Source organism: Nomascus leucogenys, chromosome 3 (assembly GCF_006542625.1).
Source record: "Nomascus leucogenys isolate Asia chromosome 3, Asia_NLE_v1, whole genome shotgun sequence".
NCBI lineage: Eukaryota > Metazoa > Chordata > Mammalia > Primates > Hylobatidae > Nomascus > Nomascus leucogenys.
In genome coordinates, this window is record NC_044383.1 from 11589949 (window position 1) to 11614781 (window position 24833).

The 24833-nt window shown below is 41.6% G+C and overlaps 1 protein-coding gene across 7 annotated transcripts in view; it reads left to right on the forward strand.

Annotated features, from left to right (window-relative positions):
• ATE1 (arginyltransferase 1) overlaps positions 1 to 24833 on the forward strand; it is a 190101-nt gene that overhangs the window by 11376 nt on the left and 153892 nt on the right. For 3 of the 7 annotated variants that reach the window (XM_030806154.1, XM_030806137.1, XM_030806123.1), the window contains 4 exons: positions 3831 to 3934; positions 6638 to 6883; positions 15124 to 15353; positions 18765 to 18893. In XM_030806154.1, the coding sequence (XP_030662014.1) occupies positions 3831 to 3934; positions 6638 to 6883; positions 15124 to 15353; positions 18765 to 18893 (709 nt within the window). Of the gene's footprint in view, positions 1 to 3830; positions 3935 to 6637; positions 6884 to 15123; positions 15354 to 17735; positions 17865 to 18764; positions 18894 to 24833 lie in introns of all 7 variants that reach the window. The other 4 variants (XM_030806148.1, XM_030806127.1, XM_030806164.1 and 1 more) reach the window with 3 other exon arrangements.

The following is a 24833-nucleotide window of genomic DNA, read 5'->3' on the forward strand; positions in this document are numbered from 1 at the left end:
AACATTTTAACTAATTCTTTTGGTTTTTCATCTCCCTGTCTTTAAGCAACATGCTTATATAATTGTAACACTTGCTTTTTTTTTTCTTTTTCTGTTAGTTTTCTCCATTATTTCTGGGCTTCTCTCTGTGGAAGATAAGGATTTAGTTTTCTCTCATCCCTGTTTCCCTGCCACATTCAAGCTCGTTTTTGTCCCCATCCCTAGCTTTCCATTTAGAAGTGTAATTTTGGGCAGATGTGTTCACATCCATTGTGACTGTGTAAATATGCTTCACAACTGAACCATGGTGGGTACTATGATTACTTTTCCTGCACAAGTTTTTGCTTTCCTTGGAGTTACTAATTATCTTTTTTGTTTGCATCGTGTGTATAACTATGACCAGATTATTTTGAAAATAAATCCCAGTTATGTAAGTGTCTTCTTAGTATATTTAAACGCATCAAGTGCTATGATCGCTTTTATGTACTTGAGAAAAGTCCCTTGTGTAGCCTTCTGACCTGCTTGATCTGAACAGGTTACCCCCTACACCTGAAGCATCATGGTAAACCTGGGCTATTTTTTTTATTTTTTATTTTTGAGATGGAGTTTTGCTCTTGTTGCCCAGGCAGGAGTGTACTGGCGCAATCTCAGTTCACTGCAACCTCCGCCTCCTGGGCTCAAGCGATTTTCCTGCCTCAGCCTCCTGAGTAGCTGGGATTACAGGCGCCCACCACTATGCCTAGCTAATTTTTGTATTTTTAGTGGAGATGGGGTTTCATCATGTTGGCCAGGCTGGTCTTGAACTCCAGACCTCATGTGATCCACCCACCTCAGTCTCCCAAAGTGCAGGGATTACAGGCGTGAGCCACCATGTGTGGCCTGGGCTATTCTTTTTACTGTCATCTTAGGGATTTTTTTTTTTTTTTTTGAGACCGAGTCTCTCTTTGTTGCCCAGGCTGAAGTGCAGTGGTGCGATCTCAGCTCACTGCTTCCTCTGCCTCCCAGGTTCAAGTGATTTTCCTGCCTTAGCCTCCCGAGTAGCTGGGACTACAGGCATGTGCCACTATGCTTGGCTAATTTTTTATATTTTTAGTAGAGACAGGGTTTCACCGTGTTAGCCAGGATGGTCTCGATCTCCTGACCTTGTGATCCACCTGCCTCAGCCTCCCCAAAGTGTTGGGATTACAAGCGTGAGCCACTGCGCCCGGCCTGGGGATTCTTTTTAACACCTGAGTTGGAAACCCTTCTTTCTTGGATTATTCCCTTGTTTTAGTGAAGCACATCTTCTAATAGAGAAAGTGCATAAGAGGTACATTTTTGAGACCTTGTGTGTCTGCAAACTTTGATTCACTGCTCAAACTTAACTTTAGTTTGGGAGGGTACAGAAGTGCAGGATGAAAATAATTTTTCTAGAATTTTGTTCCACTATCGTCTTATTACTGTTGAGAAGTGCGGTGATATTCTGATTCTCATACCTTTGTCTGAGATGTGTTCTTTCTCTTTGGAGGTGTTCCTTTTTTTGTTGTTGTTTTTTGTTTTTCTAGACGGAGTCTCGCTCTGTTGCCCAGGCTGGAGTGCAATGGTGTGATCTCTGCTCACTGCAAGCTCTGCCTCCTGGGTTCATGCCATTCTCCTGCCTCAGCCTCCCGAGTAGCTGGGACTACAGGCACCTGCCACCACGCCCGGCTAATTTTTTGTATTTTTAGTAGAGACAGGTTTCACCTTGTTAGCCAGGGTGGTCTCCATCTCCTGACCTTGTGATCTGCCCACCTCGGCCTCCCAAAGTGCTGGGATTACAGGCATGAGCCACCGTGCCTGGCCGAAGCTTTTCTTTTCTTCTCTTTTTCTTGTTTTTTTTTTTTTTTTTTTGAGACGGAGTCTCACTCTGTTGCCCAGGCTGGAGTGCAGTGGCGTGATCTTGGGCTCACTGCAAGCTCTGCCTCCCAGGTTCATGCCATTCTTCTGCTTCTGCCCCCCAAGTAGCTGGGACTATAGGTGCCCACCTCCACACCCGGCTAATACTTTTTGTATTTTTAGTAGAGATAGGGTTTCACCTTGTTAGCCAGGATGGTCTTGATCTCCTGACTTCGCGATCTGCCTGCCTCGGCCTCCTGAAGTGCTGGGATTACAGGTGTGAGCCACTGTGCCCGGCCTCTCTTTGGAAGCTTTTCTATCCTCTGTTCTGCATTTCATAGTCAGTTTGGCTATGTGTCTGTTTTTATCCATCACAGATGAACTGGAGGGGCCCTTCTTATCTGGGGGCTCGTCCCATCTTATCCTTTAGTTCAGGGGAATTTTGTTATCTTTTCACCTCCATTTTCTTCTTTTTTAATGCCTTTATTTAGATTTTGGACCGTTTAAACTGGTCTCTGACTTTACCTTTTCTCTTCAGTTTTTCATCTTTTTTGCAGAATCTTCTGGGAGGTTTCTTCAACTTCAGTTTTCAGGTCTTCTACTTAATTTTTACATTTCTCCTGTCATATTTTTAATTTTAAAGGTCTTTTTGTTCTCAGACTCTTATTTATTTAATAACACTTTGTTATTTTATGGCTGTCGTGGCTTAATAAATGAGATCTTCCTAAGGATTTCTTTAAAAGGTTCTTTTCTTTCTGTCATGGTCTATGTCCTCCAAGTTACTTTCTCCAGTTTGTTTGGTACCTATCTTTTCAGTGGTGGCTCTCCTCGAGTGTCTGGTGATTCTAACTTTTCAGTGTTCCATTGGAAATTCCGTGTACCTGATGGGTTTGGTTTACTGTGGGTCTTGGGTATTTCTCAGCCTTGTTTACCGTGGGTGATCTGGCTGGGCTCTTCTGTTGGGGAATCCCTGATGTTAGTATTTTTAGGTCTGATCACATTCTGGAGAGAAAGTATTACATAACCTGCTGTTGTTCTGGAGCTGGGTTGGTGATCTCAGCATGTACTGTGTACACTTTTATTACTTAAGCCATTTTCAGTAGTACCACTGCTTTCAGCTGTGGCTTGCATCCATCCTGTAAGAGGCTCTGTGTTACTCTTTCCTCCAAGTTTGCAGTTTTCTGCTGGGTTGAGTAGGGAGCCGTCTAGTCATCTGCAGGTGGGAGAGGGGATCTGACATCTATCCTAACTGCTTCGAAAGCAAGACTTTGAAGGGATCTTTCTATTTTTAGACCTGCTTTCACTCATTTCCAGAGCTATGAGGTGTCACCAATCCCTAAGACTTTTAAGGGTAATATAGAGAAAATTGGCTTTTTTTTTTCTACTGTTGGCCTAGGATTCAACTTTCTTTGGTCTGTTAAAGCAACATTGCTTTGTACATCTGTTTTCCATCTTCTAACACTTCTCTCCTTCTCTTTTTTCTGGTGTGTTATGTCTTTCTTTCTTTTTTTTTTTTTTTAAATCTCTTGCTGGGAGTGGTGGCTCATGTATGTAATCCCAGCACTTTGGGAGGCCGAGGCAGGTGGATCACGAGGTCAGGAGTTTGAGACCAGCCTGACCAACATGGTGAAACCCTGTCTCTACTGAAAATATAAAAATTAGCAGGGCGTGGTGGCGCATGCCTGTAATCCCAGCTACTCAGGAGGCTGAGGCAGGAGAACCACTTGAACCTGAGAGGCGGAGGTTGCAGTGAGCCGAGATAGTGCCACTGTACTCCAGTCTGGGCGACAGAGTGAGACTCTATCTCAAAAGAAAAAAAAAAATATCTCTTAACTATAGTCTCAGTGTGATGTGGGCTGGGATTAGAGGCTACATTAAGCCCCATCTTTAACCAGAAATCTCATGCATGAGATGGTCTTACTGTACTAGGTGATATCCAGAACTGATTTCATTTCTTCAAGGTTTGAGTTCACTTTTTATTTATTTTGCTTTCCTAGGTGCCGACCTTTACAATTTCAGCCTTCAAAATCTCACAAGAAGGTTTTGAAAAAAATGTTGAAATTTCTGGCTAAAGGGGAGGTTCCCAAAGGAAGTTGTGAGGGTAAGATGGGCTGGGTCTAAAAACTATTTACTATCTGTCTTTGCAACGGTCCCACTTTCAGTCATCTTAGGAAGGGGAAGGGTCATTTATACAGTCATGTACTACTGCTACTATGATGACAGCGACTACTGTTAGCACTGCTATTACTGTTACCATCGGCCCCCAAGTCAAGGTACAGGGAATATATATCAGAAGAGTTTAACTTGGAAAGAATATTGAGGATCATATTAAAGATGTGATTTCTTGGAGTTTATCAAAATATCTGTTTCCAGAATGCTTTGATAACTCATCTTTCTTGATCCTAATACTATCCTTATGAAGTAAATAGAAAGTGCCATTGTCTCTCAAGAAGCAAGTGCTTACATGCAGCTTGAACAAGATTGCCCTATTCCTTTTAATGCTGAATAAAGATCAGCTTTTCTGTATTTGAATAAGGCTTTACTTCAGTAAATTATACTGTTTGAAATCCTCTTATTTGTGTGATCAGTTTTGAATTGTGAGTGGCTTTGCTAAAACATAATAGCATTTGTTTAGTTACACACGATTTGCTTTTTTTCTTAGTCTTTTTACTAATTGTGGTTTTATTTCTTTAAATTTTCATATTGGGGCCGGGCGCAGTGGCTCACGCCTGTAATCCCAGCACTTTGGGAGGCTGAGGCAGGCAGATCGTGAGGTCAGGAGATCAAGACCATCCTGGCTAACATGGTGAAACCCTGTCTCTACTAAAAATACAAAAAATTAGCTGGGCGTGGTGGCAGGCACCTGTAGTCCCAGCTACTCGGGAGGCTGAGGCAGGAGAATTGCTTGAACCTGGGAGGCAGAGGTTGCAGTGAGCCGAGACTGTGCCATTGCACTCCAGCGTGGGTGACAGAGCGAGACTCCATTTCAACAACAACAAGAAAAAATTAGCTGAGCTTGGTGGTGCACGCCTGTAGTCCCAGCTACTCGGGAGGCTGAGGCACAAGAATCAGGGAGGTCAAGGCTGCAGTGAGCCAAGATCCTGCCACTGCACTCCAGCCTAGGTGACAGAGCAAGACTCTGTCTCCACCAAAAAAAATAAATAAATAAAAAAGGAATTAGGTTCTGAGTTGGAAAAATGAACATGGAAATAAGCATTGAAGATGCTGTCCATTTGTAAATTGGTGGTTGCCTTTCCTTTTTTTTTTTTTGGAGATGGAGTCTTGCTCTGTCGCCTGGGCTGGAGTGCAGTGGCTCAATCTCAGCTCACTGCAACCTCCACCTCCCAGGTTCAAGGCATTCTCTTGTCTCCGCCTCCAAAGTAGCTGGGACCACAGATACCTGCAACCATGTCCGGCTAATTTTTTTGTATTTTTAGTAGAGACAGGGTTTCGCTGTGTTGGCCAGGCTGGTCTCGAACTCTTGACCTCGTGATCTGCCCGCCTTGGCCTCCCAAAGTGCTGGGATTACAGGTGTGAGCCACCACGTCCGGCCGCCTCTCTTTCTTTTGTAGTGTTTATATTTGGTTCTTTATTTGACTTGTTATAGGCTTCCGAATTATCTGTGCGTGGAACTTAATTCTTAGGAGTGATGTACTCATTAGGGTACAGGAATAAACAGCCATGACAAAAAGATACCAAAATGCCGTAACTAAAAGAAAGATAAAAGTCTGTTTCTTTCAGGGCTGGATGCGGTGGCTCACACCTGTAGTCCCAGCACTTTGAGAGGCCAAGGCAGGCGGATCATGAGGTCAGGAGATCGAGACCATCCTGGCTTACACAGTGAAACCCTGTCTCTTCTAAAAATACAAAAAATTAGCCGGCCTTAGCCGGGTGTGGTGGTTCACGCCTGTAATCCTGGCACTTTGGGAGGCTGAGGCGGGTGGATCATGAGGTCAGGAGATTGAGACCATCCTGGCTAACACGGTGAAACCCCATCTGTACTAAAAATGCAAAAAATTAACCGGGCATGGTGGCGGGCGCCTGTGGTCCCAGCTACTCGGGAGGCTGAGGCAGGAGAATGGCGTGAACCCGGGAGGCAGAGCTTGCAGTGAGCCGAGATCGCACTCCTGCACTCCAGCCTGGGCGACAGAGTGAGACTCCTCAAAAAAAAAAAAAAAAAAAAAAAAAAAAAAAAAAAAAAAAAGAAGTCTGTTTCTTTCCTCACATAACAGTTCAGTGTGGGTGTTCTAGGTTGACGTACAACTCTTCTCCCCACCAGCCCTTCTGGGCTTTTCTTTAACATGTGATTTCCCAGGTTGCTCTGGTTTTTACTAATCCAGCCATTGTGGGGAAGGGTAGAAGTTCAGGGTCGCAAGTTTCCTTTAAAACTAGTGAGGCACAATTGGACATATCAATTGTGTTATGTTCGATTGGCAGGAGCTTGGTCACCACTTGTAAAGGGACTGGCAGTACATTCCCCTACTAGGGTGCCACAGGTTGTTTTTTTTTTTTTAATTTACTGTCGAGATAGTGTCTCACTATGTTGCCCAGGCAGGTCTTAAACTCCTGGCCTCAAGCAGTCCTCCTGTGTTGGCCTCCCAAAGAGCTGGAATTACAGGCATGAACCACCATGCCCAGCTGTGCCAGTCTTAAGTGCAGCTCTCTTATTTTGGAGGATGAGAATGGATTTGGTGGACAGATAGTAATTCTGCCACGATAGATAATAGGAGCATTGTATTTCTGTATTTACCTAACTGTGTCAAATAACCCAGCTGATGGATTTTTAATTTCTTCTGATTTGTAGATGAGCCCATGGATTCCACAATGGATGATGCTGTTGCGGGTGACTTTGCATTGATAAATAAATTGGATATACAGTGTGATCTTAAAACACTCAGTGATGACGTCAAAGAGAGTTTAGAGAGTGAAGGAAAAAATTCAAAGAAAGAAGAACCTCATGAATTACTTCAGTCACAAGATTTCGTAGGAGAGAAGTTGGGCTCTGGTGAACCATCACATTCAGTTAAAGTTCACACAGTTCCTAAGCCAGGTAGTAAAGATTTTTGATACCAAGTCCTATTCACGGCTTTGCTTTTTGCTTAGTCATTTTAAACCCTGGGTCTTTCCATCAGCCAAAAGGATGACTTAGGCATGCAATCTGTAAAACAGAACCCTGCTTTGTTTATTATTGCCTAGAATTAGATAGACAAATCATGCCTTTTACAAACTACTGTGCTTAAAGAGCCTGCAACAAGAGCCTTATCCCTAAATACAGATATTTTCAAAGAGTTCCATTTCTACTTACTACTTTAGGGCCTTACGGGGTTGAGAATCAAATTTTTCTCAGTGAAAAGGAGTGATAAACATTATTTTAGCATTAAGTGAGACAACATGAATTATAGGTATTATGTCCAAAATACAGACATTATAAAATTCTTCAGTTTATCATTAAATTTTTTAATGTAATTTTAGTGTATTCTAGTTTTAAAATGTCCAGATTTTGATGTTTAACTTTGCCTTTAATCAGGTAAGATTTTTTTTATGTTATTACTTGTAAAAGAATTAGGCTTAAAAAGTTTATCCAGTATTAAATGAGTTTAATATGTGTGTGTATGACTCTTAAAATTATTTCATAAAATATGAAGTTGGATGGTTATTAGTTTATTAGATGGTCTCAGCTTTTGAATTAGTTCTTATACTTATGCAAAATGATCCAAGGGAAAGATTTTTAGTATTATTTTAGTTTTTCTTGTCTAAACTATGTTACACGTGTTAAAGTAGAGAAAATTCTCCATTTGCAATTTATTGAATAGTTTTTTTACATAAGGTTTTCATGTTGATTTTGGTCTGAGATTTCATCCTAATTAATACTAATAGTTCAAGAAAATATTTATTTTTTAATTTGAGACAGGGTCTTGCTCTGCTGCCTAGGCTGCAGTGAAGTGGCGTGATCATAGCTCACTGCAGCCTTGAGCTCCTGGGGCCAAGTGATCCTCTTGCCTTAGGTTCCTGAGTAGGTAGGAGTACAGGAGCTTGTCACCATGCCTAGCTATTTTAAAATTTTTTGTAGAGACAGGGTCTCACTATATTATCCAGGCTGGTCTCCAACTCCTCACCTAAAGTTATCCTCCCACCCTGGCCTCCCAAAGTGCTGAGATTATAGGCGTGAGCCACTGTGCCCAGCTCCCAGTGAAATATTTTGAATAATTTAGACAGTTTCTTTCAACTATTTCTCTCTTGGGTGTAGGGTCAATTCTTTTATTATTTTTTAGTAAAATTACTTATAATTTGTCAATTTTAAAAATCTTCGTTATTCAAACATAGATGAACATAGATTGAATAGTATAATCGACTTCCAGGTACTCTGCCTGCATTTGAAACAATTACTGACTCATGTCATAGACACTCTTGTTTCATCTAGTTCCCCCTTCCAAAATTATATTGAAGCAAATCCCAGACTGTGCTATCCTGTATTTCAGAATACGCTTCTAAAAGATAAGAACTTTGAACAAGCATATTCACAATACTATTATTATACTTGAATAAAATTTCTTAATGCCATTGAATAGTGTTCAAATTCCAATTTTTAAACATTTGTTTGTGTCAGGATCCAGATAATGTCCACATATTGTGATGATACATTTAAAAAATCTCTTTTGGCCAGGCGTGGTGGCTTACACCTGTAATCCCAGCACTGTGGGAGACTGAGGCAGGTGGATTGCTTGAGCCCAGGAGTTTGAGACCAGCCTGGACAATATGGTGAAACCCGTCTGTACTAGAAATACAAAATATTAGCCAGGTGTTATGGTGCATGCCTGTAGTCCCAGCTACTTGGGAGGCTGAGGTGGGAGGATCACTTGAGCTTGGGAAGTCGAGGCTGCAGTGAGCTGAGATCGTGCCTCTGCACTCTAGCCTGGGTGACGAGAATGAGACCCTGTCTCAAAACAACAACACCAATCTCTTTTGTTCTAGAGGTTCCCCTTCCATCGTTCCCCAACTGGATTGTTTGTCTTGGGTTGTGTGTTCTACTTTCTATATCTGACAGGTTATATTGCAGTTTAACATGTTCCTCTGCCCGCTTATAAATTGATAGTTGGATATAGAGCCTTGGTCAGATTCTAGGCTAAATTTTCTTTTGTTTATTTTTTTGCGGTGGGGTGGGGGGCAGGTCTTAATCAGATTTGAGTTTGAATTATTTGAGGATGGGCGAGATCACTTCATGGGTGTTAGAGTGGTCTTTCAGGAGACGTGTGATGTCTGGGTGCTTCTCTTTTTGTTAGTGCTAATAGTCATGGATGTTCCATGCTTCAATTCATTTATTAGATACTCTATCATTTCTTCATTTCCTGGCTGGCTGGACTGCTTCTATAAAGACATTCTTCCCCTCGTCTGTTTGCTTCTCATAAAAACCCATAGCAAAGGCAGGATACATTTTTTTTTTTTTTTTTTGAAAGAATCTCACTCTGTCGCCTACGCTGGAGTGCTGTGGCACGGTCTTGGCTCACTGCAACCTCCGCCTCCCAGGTTCCAGTGATTCTCCTGCCACAGCCTTCAGAGTATCTGGGATTACAGGTGCGTGCCACCACGGCTGGCTAATTTTTTGTATTTTTAGTAGAGACGGGGTTTAGCCGTGTTGGCTAGGCTGGTCTCGAACTCCTGACCTCAGGTGATACACCCGCCTTGGCCTCCCAAAGTACTGGGATTACAGGAGTGAGCCAGCGCACCCGGCTGGTAGGATACATTCTTGATTCCTTCTTTTTATTTATCATTTTTCAAAATAACATCTAACAGTGACCAGTTAGTTTTCTTTTTGGTATCATTGGGAACTCATGGATCTGAACATCCTGCTGTTGCAATCTGTTGCTCCTCTGAGAGCTTCTGTAAGTTGGCTTTTGAGGCCTTTCGACATAATCCTGGTAGTCTTTGACAGCTTCCTTGCTATCTGGCATGATGTTATGCTCCTGGAGCATCTTGTACAGGCATTTCTTCGAGCAGTTGTGGTTCCTTTTAGTGGGAAATCGTATTTGGAGACCACACACTAGATTAGGAGTGCACATTATTGCTGCTGGCTTGGTCATTGTTTTCTAGGCTTCGTTGGCAAACAGATTTACGAAGTTATGAGTTCATACTGATATTTCCAATTCAAATTCAGGACTACAGCATTTTAATCTTTTTTTTTTTTTCGAGACGGAGTCTCGCTCTGTCACCCAGGCTGGAGTGCAGTAGTGTGATCTTCGCTCACTGCAAGCTTCACCTCCCGGGTTCACGCCATTCTCCTGACTCAGTCTCCCTAGTAGCTGGGACTACAGGCGCCCGCCACCATGCTAATTTTTTGTATTTTTAGTAGAGATGAGGTTTCACCATGTTAGCCAGGATGATCTCGACCTCCTGACTTCGTGATCCATCCGCCTCGGCCTCCCAAAGTGCTGGGATTACAGGTGTGAGCCACTGTGCCTGGCTGCATTTTAATCTTTTTCTTTATTTTTTTTTTTTGACACAGTCTCGCTCTGTTGCCCAGGCTGGAGTGTAATGGCGCGATCTCGGCTCACTGCAACCTCTGCCTCCTGGGTTTAAGTGATTCTCCTACCTCAGCCTCCTGAGTAGCTGGGACTACAGGTGTGCACCACCACACCTGGCTAATTTTTGTACTTTTAGGTACTTTTAGTAGAAATGGGGTTTTACCATGTTGGCCAGGCTGGTCTCGAACTCCTGGCCTCAAGTGATCCACCTGCCTCAGGCTCCCAAAGTGCTGGGATTACAGGCATGAGCCACCGCGCCCGGCCATACATTTTTATCTTTTTCTTTTTTTTTGATGTTTGTAGTTTCTCTGCACTGAGAAACCTAGTTCTCAAGAACACTGAGGATGGTAAAATTAGAATATCACACATTAACCTTTTGCTTTTTCCCATATTACACAGTTTTAGAATAACAACCTTACTTCCAGCAGTATGGTTACTGAAACATTAAAAACTATTTTTGCAGGGTTTTAATTTTTTTCCGTTAAGATATCTTTCACTAAAAATCTGAGACTATTTAAAAATCCTTGGATTTTGGCTGGGCTCAGTGGCTCACACCTGTAATCCCAGCACTTTGGGAGGCCAAGATAGGCGGATCACCTGAGGTCAGGAGTTCGAGACCAGCCTGGCCAGCATGGTGAAACCCCATCTCCATTAAAAATACAAAAATTAGCTGGGAGTGGAGGTGCGTGTCTGAAATTCCAGCTCCTCAGGAGGCTGAGGCAGGAGAATTGCTTGAACCCTGGGGGCAGAGGTTGCAGTGAGCTGAGATCACGCCACTGCACTCCAGCCTGGGCGACAGAGTGAGGCTCCATCTCAAACAAACAAAAAACCTTGGATTTTTTTTTTTTTTTGGAATCTGCAAAAGCAAACCTGCATTTCCTGTTTATTTTATTTTTTTTGAGACAGGGTCTTACTCTGTCTCCCAGGCTGGAGTGTAGTGACACGATCAGGACTCACTGTAGCCTTGACCTCCTAGGCTCAAGCAATTTTCTCACCTCAGCCACTGGAGTACTTGGGACTACCAGTACACATCACTACACCTGGCTAATTTTTTGTATTTTTAGTAGAGATCGGGTTTTGCCATGTTGTTCAGGCTGGTCTTGAACTCCTGGACTCAAGTGATCTGCCTGCCTCAGCCTCCCAAAGTGTTGGGATTACGGGCGTGAGCCACCACACCTGGCCTAAAAAAGTTGATTTGTAGAGATGAGGTCTTGCTGCTTGCCCAGGCTGCTCTGGAACTCCTGTGCTTAAGGAGTATTCTCACTTTGGCCTCCCGAAGTGCTGGGATTTACAGACATGAGCCATCATGGCTAGCTTGCATTTCCATTTTAATTGAAAAAATATTACAAGTCTATTCTCTTGGACTTAATTAGAAATTATGTAGGTCTCCTAAACTCTATTTAAATCACCTGGGACTAACCTGGAATTCTTGAGTTGCTTTGAACCTCTGTGGGTGCAGGGTTGGTATAGTGTACTGATTTTACACTGATGATCTATTTTCATTCTGTTGAAGGAACTTACTGACCTGGGAGGTCTGTATCCCCTGATATGCTGAAATCTTACTTTTTTTTTTTTTTTTTGGAGACAGAGTCTCGCTGTGTTGCTTAGGCCTGGAGTGCAGTGGTGTGATCTTGGTTCACTGCAGCGTCCACCTCCTGGGTTCGAGCCATTCTCCTGCCTCAGGTTTCCCAAGTAGCTGGGACTGCAGGTGCACGCCAACACTCCCGGCTAATTTTTTGTATTTTTAGTAGAGACAGGGTTTCACCATGTCGGCCAGGTTGGTCTCAAACTTCTGACCTCAGGTGATCCGCCCGTCTGGGCATTCCAAAGTGCTGGGATTACAGGCGTGAGCCACTGAGCCCTGCCTGAAATCCTACTTTCCATTGTAGTAACGTAGTATACAAATGTAGAGCAAAACAATCATGAGAAGACTTACCTAGTCCAGTGACTTAATTAGTGTAAAGATGATACAGGTAGTCAGTCCTTCATAAAAATACTGAAAATGTGTGTTTCTTAGTTCATGTTAGTTTTAAATTTGCTTATAATTTTATAACTTCTGTAGGGAATGTAATTTTCAGTATAGAAAATGGAAGATTTTGAAAATTACTATTTATGGAATGTTTATATAGGTAAAACATTATTTTAGATGTTGGTAATACAAATAATAGCTAATAATAATAGTTAACCCTAATTGAATGGTAGTTAATTTTTTATGAGCTGCACAGGTATTAACTCATTTAATCCTCACAGGAACTCTATAGGTAGGACTGGTTTTTTTCTTGTACAGACAGGGAAACATGCCCAAGGTCATCTAGCCAAGTGACAGAGCCTTGTCCATGACCTCAGGCAGCTTGTGTCGGAGTGTGTGTGCTCAGAGCAAATTTGAGAAAAGACACAGTCTAGTCCAAGAAAAGTAATTCTGTTAGGCAGTAGAGGAATAGTTATAGAAATGGTCTTTTGTTACCTGGTTCAGACTTATATAACTTAGGCTTATTCAAAGTCATTTTTTAATAAGTAAACTTTATTTTTAGTCAGAAAACATGTTAATGAAGTTGTGATACAGTCTGAACTGTTTGTGAACTCACTATTTTCTCATCCGATTGGTTTTCATTTGATCAGCTTATGGTCTCAGGCAAGTCCTTTAACCACTCTAGGTTTTGATTTTCTTCTCTTTAAAAACTGAATTTGCTAGTTTTATAAACCTTTTTTTTGCTGACTTTTATATGGTTTGTGAGTACCCTGTTTTGGGATTTTTTTTTTTTTTTTTTTTTGAGACCGAGTCTCGCTCTGTCACCCAGGCTGGAGTGCAGTGGCGCAATCTGAGCTCACTGCAACCTCCACCTCCTGGGTTCAAGCAGTTCTCCTGCCTCAGCCTCCCAAGTAGCTGGGACTAAGGCATGCGCCATCATGCCTGGCTAATTTTTTTAATATTTAGTAGAGACAGGGTTTCACCGTGTTAGTCAGGATGGTCTCTATCTCCTGACCTTGTGATCCGCCCACCTCGGCCTCCCAAAGTGCTGGGATTACAGGCGTGAGCCACTGCGCCCGGCTGTTTTGGGATCTTAAACACCTTATTTCTTTAATATCTTCTAAAAAATTACTAGCATAATATTCATTGTTGGAAAATTTGGCCAGGTGTGGTGGCTCACGCCTGTAATCCTAGCACTTTGGGAGGCCAAGGTGGGCGGATCACGAGGTCAGGAGTTCGAGACCAGCCTGACCAGCATGGCAAAACTCCATCTCTATTGAAAATACAAAAAAATTAGCCAGGCATGGTGGTGCACACCTGTAGTCCCAGCTACTCAGGAGGCTGAGGCAGGAGAATTGCTTGAATGGTCCGGTAGGCAGAGGTTGCAGTGAGCTCAGATTGCGCCACTGCACTCCAGCCTGCGTGACAGAGTGAGACTCTGTCTCAAAAAAAAAAAAGAAAAGAAAATTTGGAGAAAAGAGAACACTACTAAAAAAGGGAAATCCTTTCTCTGTTTCTGAAACAAAGTAAAATGACTGTTACCATGATGTCTTCTTTTCAGGTTTTTTTCTAAGTATTTTTATTTAGTTTATAATAGTAAAAATTTTTTTATTTTAAAGGGATGTCAGTTTGATATTTAGTCTTTTAATTAGAACAAAACTCTGATTAACTACAACTGAACTAATGAGACCCAAATACCTGCAGTATTTGGAGAAAGACACAGATACCTTCAACTAAGCAAGGATTCCTTTTTTGTTTTTTGAGACAGAGTCTCACTCTGTCGCCCAGGCTGGAGTGCAGTGGTGCCATCTCAGCTCAGCACAACCTCTGCCTCCCGGGTTCAAGTGATTCTAATGCCTCAGCCTCCTGAGTAGCTGGGATTACAGGTGTGTGCTACCACACCTGGCTGATTTTTGTATTTTTAGTAGAAATGGGGTTTCACCATGTTGACCAGGCTGGTGTCGAACTCCCAAGCTCAGGTGATCTGCCTGCCTTAGCCTCCCAAAGTGCTAGAATTACAGGTGTGCAAGGATTCTTTTAATTTAAAAAAACCTGTCAGTGTTTGTGCTGGGATCATTATTCCTTTACACCTGGTTCCTAAGTATTTATGTTACCAGTGGTTTCAGAGAAATGTCCCTCAGAAATGTTGGGCAGAGATAGCAGTGTCCTTTTAATGCAGAAGGTACTTTGATTTGATTGTGTTCTTCCTCACAAAGGCAGAGAAGTGGATGAATGTTTTTTTTTAAAAAAGATATTCAGGCCGGGCCTGGTGGCTCACGCCTGTAATCTCAGCACTTAGGGAGGCCAAGGCGGGTGGATCACGAGGTCAGGAGTTTGAGACCAGTCTGGCCAACATGGTGAAACCCCATCTCTACTGAAAATACAAAAATTAGCCGGGCATAGTGGCACACACCTGTAGTCCCAGCTACTCAGGAGGTTGAGGCAGGAGAATCGCTTGAACCCGGGAGGCAGAGGTTGCAGTGAGCCGAGATCACGCCATTGCACTCCAGCTAGGTGACAGAGTGAGACTCTGTCTCAAAAAAAAAAGAAAAAAAAGATTTTCAGCAGTGAGAGCCACCTTGGAAAGTTTCTGTGCTATTTACTTTCTCTAGCAACTCCCACTTCTGAGGTAGAATTTTAGATCCACTTACAGCTCTGTATCAGGATCCTCTGAAACATCTACCCCAAAGCTAGCCTAACCATTGAAACTCTTTGGACTTACACTGTAGAATCTTTGAAACATGTGAAAAAACTTTGCTAAAACCAAATGTGATTGGTCTAATATTTAACAATTCTTTTTAGGCAAAGGGGCTGATTTGAGTAAGCCTCCATGTCGAAAAGCAAAGGAAATCCGGAAAGAAAGGAAAAGGTTAAAACTAATGGAGCAGAACCCAGCTGGAGAACTTGAGGGTTTCCAGGCTCAAGGTCACCCACCATCTTTGTTTCCACCAAAGGCTAAATCCAACCAGCCCAAATCACTCGAAGATTTAATTTTTGAATCTTTACCAGAGAATGCTTCACACAAGTTAGAGGTACTTTGGAGGACTTTTGTTGTTTGTTTGATTATGATTTTTTTTTTGTTTGGCCATATTGTTTATTTTTATTTGAAGTTCTAATCAGTTGATGTTTTGCTAATTAAATAATGAGAATTTAAAAGAAATTAAAGAGAACTGGGAAGAAGTAACATTTGTATTTACTAAATTAACTGCTGTTTGAGAGAAACTCCTTTTTTTTAAAAGACTTTTTGAGAATAGTTGCCACTGAACTTGTGAAAACAGTGTCAATTTTAGCATGCTACCTTGATTGAAATTTAATAGTTAAAATGAAAGAAATACTCTTTAAAATTGTGTTTTTAGCAGTTTTGGTTTAGATAGTGAAAGACAGTAGATTGCACAAGGCAAATCACTATTTTATCCATTATAATATTCTGATCTTGGTAAAGACAGCAAATGGTGTCATATACATAAGCCAGCAGTTAGGAATTATCTAAATAGAGCTAAATTGTACTGCTGAAATCCTCTCTCATTAGTGCCAAAACTAATTTGGGCATAATATAAATACTTTAGAGCCAAATTCCTCCTTTTTTCCAAATTTATTTACATTTCTAGATCAGATCAAGATTTCTCAGTATTAGTTTCTTACATATAAAATTCAAAAACAAGGGCTGGATGTGGTGGCTTACACCTGTAATCCTAGCACTTTGGTAGGCTGAGGCGGGTGGATCTCTTGAGGTCTGGTGTTTGAGATCAGCTTGGCCAACACAGTGAAACCCCGTCTCTACTAGAATATAAAAATTAGCCGGGCATGGTGGCGCTCACCTGTATCCCAACTCCTAGGGAGGCTGAGACACGAGAATTGCTTGAACTCAGGAGGTGGAGGTTGTAGTGAGCTGAGATCATACCACTGCACTCCAGCCTGAGCAACAGAGCAAAAGTCTGTCTCAAAAAAATTCAAAAACATTAGCCATAATGATTTTTATCTTATTCTCATATGTGATTAGTAACTGGTCAGCCTTTGAATTTTATAGCTTACTATCATCTAAAAATACCACTTATCACTAAAGTCCTGATAATAAAAATTAACTTTCATGCATTCTAAGCCTTAATTCAATATATGTATTATTGGACATAGAATTTAGCTTTTTTTTTTTTTTGAGACGGAGTTTCACTCTTGTTGCCTAGGCTGGGGTGCAATGGTGCGATCTCAGCTCACTGCAACCTCCGCCTCCGGGGTTCAAGTGATTCTCCTGTCTCAGCCTTCTGAGTAGCTGGGATTACAGGTGCCCACCACTGTGCCCGCCTAATTTTTGGTATTTTTAGTAGAGACAGGGTTTCACCATGTTGGCCAGGCTGGTCACGAACTCCTGACCTCAGGTGATGCGCCTGCCTTGGCCTCCCAAAGTGCTGGGATTACAGGTGTGAGCTACCTCGCCCGGCCATATTTTAGCTTTTATAACTCCTTGGCTACTCTGATTTGGATACAGATTTTTTGTTCTTCCAAAATTGTAAACAGAGTTGAATACACTACTTAAAATATTTTACAAGGTGTCTTTTATCTTTTGATCATAAATAGTAATGTATTCAGGGGGCCAAGCACGCTTAACATTACAGTTCTCCAGTGGTTACTTTTACTTTTTGAATGTAATGATACTCAGGATGTATAGAGATCTTTTACCACTGGGTGTCGCTCTTTCTTCACAGAATTACCTCTCACGGCACACATGTCAAGTTTCCAGTTGTTTTCGTTGCATTGCATTTGACTGTTTTACTGTTCTGTTTTGCTAATACATTTTAAGTGGCTAGTAAATAATGTTAAAGTAAATGTTAGCCATTACTGCATGCAATTACTGTTTTAAACTTATCCTTATTTTACAAGGTTACTTGACCAAGATGGTGACATTGTAAGATTTGAAGGAATGTGACTTCAGAGTCATGGTTGTTAACTATGCTATGAAGTAGGAAAACTTTATGAGGTCTTTTTAACTTAAACAGTAGAGTTTTAAGTTGAGGGTTAGCAATGATGAATGAGTGTCCAAAAAGTATATTCGTATTTTTAGTGTTTCTTAGAGTTACTGGTAGTTGTGCACAGCTAGAGGGTATTTGTGTGTGTGTCGTGTGTGCACGAGTGCTGGAAATACTCTGCCAGTTTACGGTAGAGGCAGGCTTACATAATTCAGTCATGAAAGCTGAGGCTTAGAGTTTAGAGGGGATCCTCCTCTGTCTTCTTAATGAGTCTGTAAGTTACAAAAATAACTTCTTTATTTACTAACTGGTTGGTTTTTAATATCAAAATATTTAGGTGCTTTAATAATTGTTGAAACTTGGTTTCTTGGATGGGAGTTACTGTTAATGCATATTCCACAGAATGAATAAATGAATGAATTAGTGAACTTGTTTTTTTAACTGCTTCTGAAGGTGAGGGTGGTGAGATCATCTCCACCAAGTTCGCAGTTCAAAGCCACACTTCTGGAGTCTTACCAGGTCTATAAACGTTACCAGATGGTTATTCACAAGAACCCACCTGATACGCCAACCGAAAGCCAGGTCAGCAGGCCAAGTGTAATTTTCCTGTGCAAACAGAGCTTTCCCTTCCACTTAATATCATTTAATGAAATCTTGGTTTATTTGTGTTACATTTTATTTGTGTTCAATTTGCAGCATATCTGCAAAGACCTAAGACAGAATTAATGGACATTCTGAAAGTGCAAATTTTACCTAGTGCCATATTAAGTACCAGCCATGTATAATTTCAGAGTCAAAGCAACATGTAAAATTATTTAAAGTCACTATTTTAGATGCATTTATCTAAAAGATAGTAATAGAGCTGTAAAGTAAAATACCTATGAGGAAGACTGAGGAAACTTTATATTTTTATGGTAGATACATACTTTGCCTAACATGATTTTAATGCTTTATCTGTATTTGAAAGATGTATGTAGAAAGAATTGATCCCAGTTAAATTATTCTTTATTAATGTGCTACCCTTGCACAATTGAGTGGGACTAAAAAAGGAAGATAGTAAAACATTTTAATAGAAGAACTCATATGCTAATAATTTTGTAAGTTAAATGACCCAAGAAAAATCTGTAAAGGAAAAAAGCTTAAAACACTTAGTGTAAGTAGAGGTGGCAAAAGTAGCGATCATCACCATGATTAACAACAATATTGACTCTAGTTTATACAGAAAACTACAATTAGTGGAGAGAGAGAAAAAAAGAACAAGTTGTTGGCTCTTATGAGTTTGAGATTTTCATAAGTTTTAGTACAGTTAGCACTTCAGTCTCTGCGCCCGTCTGCCTCGTCCAGGGTTTCTTTTCATGACAAATTTCCAGTTCGAGCTTTGGCGTGGATTTGCGGAGATCTTACTCTAGCCTCACCTTCAGAAGCATATCATCAGTTAGAGATGTTTCAATAGCATTTGCTTGTATTTTCCTTGCTCTGAAGGTGAGGTTAGTACCTGTCTCCTTTGAGGACCCAGAGTTCAAGTCGTCTTTCAGCCAGTCCTTTTCTTTGTATGTCAAGTATCAAGTGGCCATACACCAGGATCCACCCGATGAATGTGGGAAGACTGAGGTATTGTTTGTTAACTGTTGTTCTCTGTGTTGATAAGGTTGTCTGGGAAGAAGTATAATATATGCCATTTTCTTACTTGTCAGGTGGAGCTGATGACCCTTTCAGTGTGTATTACTGAGCTTCCGTGAACACTCACATGAATCATACATGTGAGCATTTTAAATCCTTAGAAAAAAGGATTGCAAATTCAGGATGCTTTCTTAGTGTTTTCTCTAGGAACCTGAATGTAGTGGTTTATATGGTCAGTCATCCACCCTAGGTTAACAGTCATTTACTGAGTACCTATCGTGTGCCAGACTGTGCACCACAGAACAAAAGGAGGAATCTCTGTCTTCAAGAAATTGATAATCAAATGGGAAAGACAGACCAATAGGCAAAAATATAACAACAAGTGAATTAGAAAGAAATACCTACACCTAACCTACCGAACATCATAGGTTAGCCTCACCTGCTTTAAACATGCTCAGAACACTTATAATCTGCAGTTAAGCAGAATCATCTAACACAAAGCCTATTTTATAATAAAATGTTGAATATCTCATGTAATTTATTGAATACTGTACTGAAAGTGTAAAACGGAATGGTTTTGCATCATTGTAAAGTTGAAAAAGCATAAGTCCAACAATTATAAGTTGGGGACCTTCTGTTAGATATATGATTTAACGGGCGTTTATTGAGGGTCTGTCTTTCTCAGGCTTGGGATATTGAAATGAATGAGGCGGCATCGTCGTCACAGTAGAACCGTGACATGTTGGAAGAAAGAGGCCAACAGATGCAGAAGAATTAGAGTTTTGATTTTTTGACTGCTTTTGTTTTTTTAATGACACAATGTGTAAGCTAAAAAGAGAGGGTTAATTCGACAGGAGTTAATGCTGCATGTTCCCTGAGAAAGGGCTCACTTCCCAGATCCCCCAGAGTCTTCTGGTTAAAGTGTCATTTGCAGACCTGCAGCATCAGCAGTACCTGGAACACAGACTCTCAGTCCTATTCATTCAACATCTACATTTTTTTTTTTTGAGACAGAGTCTTGCTCTGTCGCCAGGCTGGAGTGCAGTGGCGTAATCTCTGCTCACTGCAACCTCCACCTCCCGGGTTCAAGCGATTCTCCTGCCTCAGCCTCCTGAGTAGCTGGGAATACAGGTGCGTGCCACCACAGCCGTCTGATTTTTATATTTTTAGTAGAGATAGGGTTTCACCATGTTGGCTAGATTGGTCTTGATCTCTTGACCTTGTGATCCTCCTCCTTGGCCTCCCAGAGTGCTGGGATTACAGGCATGAGCCACTGTGTCCGGCCAGAATCTACATCTTAAACTGGGTTTCCAAAGGATTCAGATGCACATTTCAGTTTTGAGAAGCTATGTCCTAGGTTCCCTGTTGATCCATGCCACTGTGGGTGATAGCATTTGCAGATAGTAAGGAATCTGCTAGGCCTAGGAAGCTTTCTTTGATATTCTCAGGGGGTCTTTTTCCTTTCTGAACTTTCCTCCTTCCTACTGCTCTGGAGATGATGCCTTTCTACCTCTCTGCTTAGCAGGTAGGAATAGTTCGACAAAATGTTTCTGTGGTCCGGTGTGTTTATTCAAGACTTCCCCAGGAGCTTCTCCTAGTAGGCTTCAGGCCTCTGGGAAGTCCCTTTATGCAGACTTAGAGCAGCACTAAAGGCATTCATAGTCTGAATTGGGGTGGTAGACAGGTATGCAATTCCAGTGCCTTTAGAATTAGCCATTGGATTAGTAGGGACAGCCAGCTTAGTGTGAAACTGGAGGTTAGAGAGGTTTTTCTGAGGGAAGTGACATTTGAGCCAAGTCTGGAAAGATGAGTAGGTGTTTGCCAGGACAAGAAGGGAGAAAGGTGTTCTGGGCAGCAGGACTAGGAAATGCAGAGGTGTGGAGGGTAAAATTGTATGCCATTTTGAGGAACTACTATTCATACTTAGTTTAGTATGGCCAGAACATAGAGTACATGTTAGGAGATAATAAGGGATGAGGCTTTTTTTTTTTTTTTTGAGACAAAGTCTTGCTCTGTCTCCCAGGCTGGGAGTGCAGTGGTGTGATCTTGGCTCACTGAGCTTCGGCTCACTGAAACCTCTGCCTCCCGGGTTCAAGCAGTTCTTCTGTCTCCGACCCCTGCGTCTCTGGGATTACAGGTGTGCACCACCATGCCCAGCTAATTTTTGTATTTTTAGTAGAGACAGGGTTTCATCATGTTGGCCAGGCTGGTCTTGAACTCCTGACCTCAGGTGATCCACCCACCTCGGCCTCCCAAAGTGCTGGGATTACAGGTGTGAACTGCTGCGCCAGACCAAGGGATGAGGCTTTTTGGAGGTTTAGGTAGGAGCCAGATTTTTAAAAAAATAATATTTTAGAAATATGTAAACTGCGACGTACCTATCAGCAGCCTTCAACTAGCCTCAACATGCTGCCATTCTTGTTTAATCTATCTCTCCATACTTTTTTGTTGTTATTTTGCTGTACTATTTTATACGAAATCTCAGACATATAAGTCCTTCAGTATGTATCTTAACTGACTTAAAATATGGGATGATCAGATACGTGCCTCCTAATATAATCCAGTAAGAAGTATAAACCACCACCTATGGAATGTTCTTGCTAAAGAAATTGAATCTGGATCTATCCAGTCTTCTAGATCTACTGACCAATTCACAGGAAATATGAGGGGTAAAGAAATATGTTAAAATGACACTTGGGCACTTCTAGAAGATAAATTACTTAGTTTCTTTAAATAAATTAATAAACTTAAAAAGGGAACTCTATTCTTAGATTAAAAGTTATTAATATAGACATCAAAAATATATAACTACAGTACCATTATTACACCCAGCAAAATGTATATTATTTAATGCTTAGTACATGTTTGATTTTTCTTTTTTTGGCCGGGGGGGAGACAGAGTCTTGCTCTGTCGCCCAGGCAGAAGTGCATGGCGCCATATTGGCTCACTGCAACTTCACCTCCCAGGTTCAAGTGATTCTCATGCCGTAGCCACCTGAGTATCTGGGACTACAGGCATGTGCCACCACATCTGACTAGTTTTTGTATTTTTAGTAGCAACAGGATTTTGCCACATTGGCCAGGCTGGTCTCAAACTCCTGTAATCCTAAAGTGCTGGGATTACAGATGTGAGCCACTGCACCTGGCTGATAAACTACATTTTGTTTTCCAGTCATCCACTGATGGATATTTTTTTTTTTTGAGCTGGAGTTTCGCTCTTGTCTACCGGGCTGGAGTGCGATGGCGTGATCTCGGCTCACTGCAACCTCCGCCTCTGAGGTTCAGGTGATTCTCCTGCCTCAGCCTCCCGAGTAGCTGGGATTACAGGCGCCCACCACCACACCCGACTAATTTGTTTTTTGTATTTTTAGTAGAGATGGGGTTTCGCCATGTTGGCCAGGCAGGTCTCAAACTCCTGACCTCGTGATCCACCCACCTTGGCCTCCTGAGGTGCTAGGACTACAGACGTGAGCCACTGTGCTCAGCCTTGGGTGGTTTTTATTGTTTGGCTTTTATAGAAAATTCTGTTATGAACATTTCACGTTCACATTTTTATGTGGATGTGTATTTTCTTGGGTGTATACCTATGCGTGGAATTACTGGGTCATGTGGTAACTCTGTGTTTTCCTTTTGAGGAACTGCCAGACTTGTTTTTCAGAGAGCGAAATCATTTACCATTCCCACCGGAAGTGTATGAGGGCTCCGCTTTCTCCCTCCATGTGCTCACCAACACTTGTGTCTCTTTTTTCTTAAAATTGATTTTTATATTACTTGTAGTGCGTGTAAAGTGGTGTCTTATTATGGTTTTGATTTGCATTTCCCTTCCTGTGCTTTTTGGCCTTTTGCGTTTCTTCTTTGGAGAATTGTGTATTCTAACCCTTTGCTCATTTTATTTTTTATTTATTTATTTTTTGAGACAGAGTCCCGCTCTGTCGCCCAGGCTGGAGTGCAGTGGTGCGATCTTGCCTCACTGCAAGCTCCGCCTCCCGGGTTCACGCCATTCTCCTGCCTCAGCCTCCTAAGTAGCTGGGACTACAGGCGCCCGCCACCACGCCCGGCTAATTTTTTTGTATTTTTAGTAGAGACGGGATTTCACCGTGTTAGCCAGGATGGTCTCGATCTCCTGACCTCGTGATCCGCCTGCCTCGGCCTCCCAAAATGCTGGGATTACAGGCGTGAGCCACCGCACCCGGCACCCTTTGCTCACTTTTTAATTGGGTTGTCTTTGTTACTGAGTTGTAGGAGTTCATTATATATATTCTGGGTACAAGTCTCTTATGTATGTGATTAGACTCTTTCATTCTGTGAATTATGTATATCCCTAGGAACATTTCCTGGTGAAAATCTATTTTGTCTGCTCTTAGTAGAGCCACTCCATGTTGTGATTCCTGTTTGCATGATACATCTTTTTCCTCCTTTTACCTTCAATCTATTTGTGTCTTTGAATGTAAAGTGTGTCTCTTTTAGACACCATATAATTGACCTGGGTTTTTGTTTTTGGTTTTTTAAAGTCCAGAGGGAGAACAGTGTCCCTTTTCGTTGAAGTGTTAAATCAGTTCACATTTAATGTTTTGATTGAACTAGTTGAATTTATGCCTTCCATTTTACTTCCATTTCCATTTCCCTGATATGTCCATGTTTTTTTTTTTCCCTCTATTCCTTTTTTTTTTTTTTTTTTTTTTTTGAGACGGAGTTTTGCTCTTGTTGCCCAGGCTGGAGTGCAACAGCGCGATCTTGGCTCACTGCAACCTCCGCCTCCCGGGTTCAAGCAATTCTCCTGCCTCAGCCTCCCTAGTGGCTGGGATTACAGGCGTGTGCCACCACGCCCAGCTAATTTTGTATTTTTAGTCGAGACGGGGTTTCTTCATATTGGTCAGGCTGGTCTCCAAGTCCTGACCTCAGGTGATCCGCCCGCCTCGGCCTCCCAAAGTGCTGGGATTACAGGCATGAGCCACCGCACCCTGCCTTCCTCTGTTCCTCTTTTACTGCTTGCTTTTGCGTTAAATATTTTCTAGTGTATTAAACAAACATTTTCTAGTGTAACATTTTAATTCCTTGAATGATTTTTTTCACTATATATTTTTAAGATATCAGTGGCTGCTCTAACCCCTCCTCCGTTCTCCCCCCAAAAAAAAAAAAAAAAAAGAAAAGAAAAAAGAAATTGATTACTAGTAACTCCTCAGAAGCCCCTGCTTGTTCTTTTCCATCACTACCGGTATTTTCTTGACTTGTAAAACTACAGATTAGTTGTGTCTGTTTTATACTTAATGTAAGTAGAATCCTACTCTTTTGAGTGTGGTTTCATTTGCCCAACATTATGGTAGTGTGAGTTATCTATATTATTTTGCCCGTTGTAGTAGTTGTTCACTCTCATCGCTGTATAGTGTTTATGTATGAGCATCCAGAATTTATCCTTTTCTGCTGTTGGTGGGAATTTTAGTAGTTCCTGGTATGAGGCTACCGGCAAGTGCTGCATATGTACATCCTTATACGTATCTTTTGGTAAACATATGGACACATTTCTATTTGATGTATGCCAAATAGAAATGCTGTGTCAATAGGGTGTGCAGATGATCAGCTTTTTTCATATTGTCAGTTTCCTCTAGGGCTTGTGCCAGTCTTACTGTTTTACTGTATCATATCAAGCAGCATGTAATGCTGGTTGTCCTTCATTTGTGATGAGGGACATTTAAGTCAATTGTCACTTGGTTTGCTCACTTGGTTGAATAACAGCCATCAGTTCTCTTTATTATTATTATTGTTATTATTATTTTTATTCATTTATTTTTTGAGACGGAATCTTGCTCTGTCACCCAGGCTGGAGTGCGGTGGCGTGATCTCGGCTCACTGCAAGCTCCGCCTCCCAGGTTCACACCATTCTCCTGTCTCAGCCTCCCGAGTAGCTGGCACTACAGGTGCCCGCCACCACGC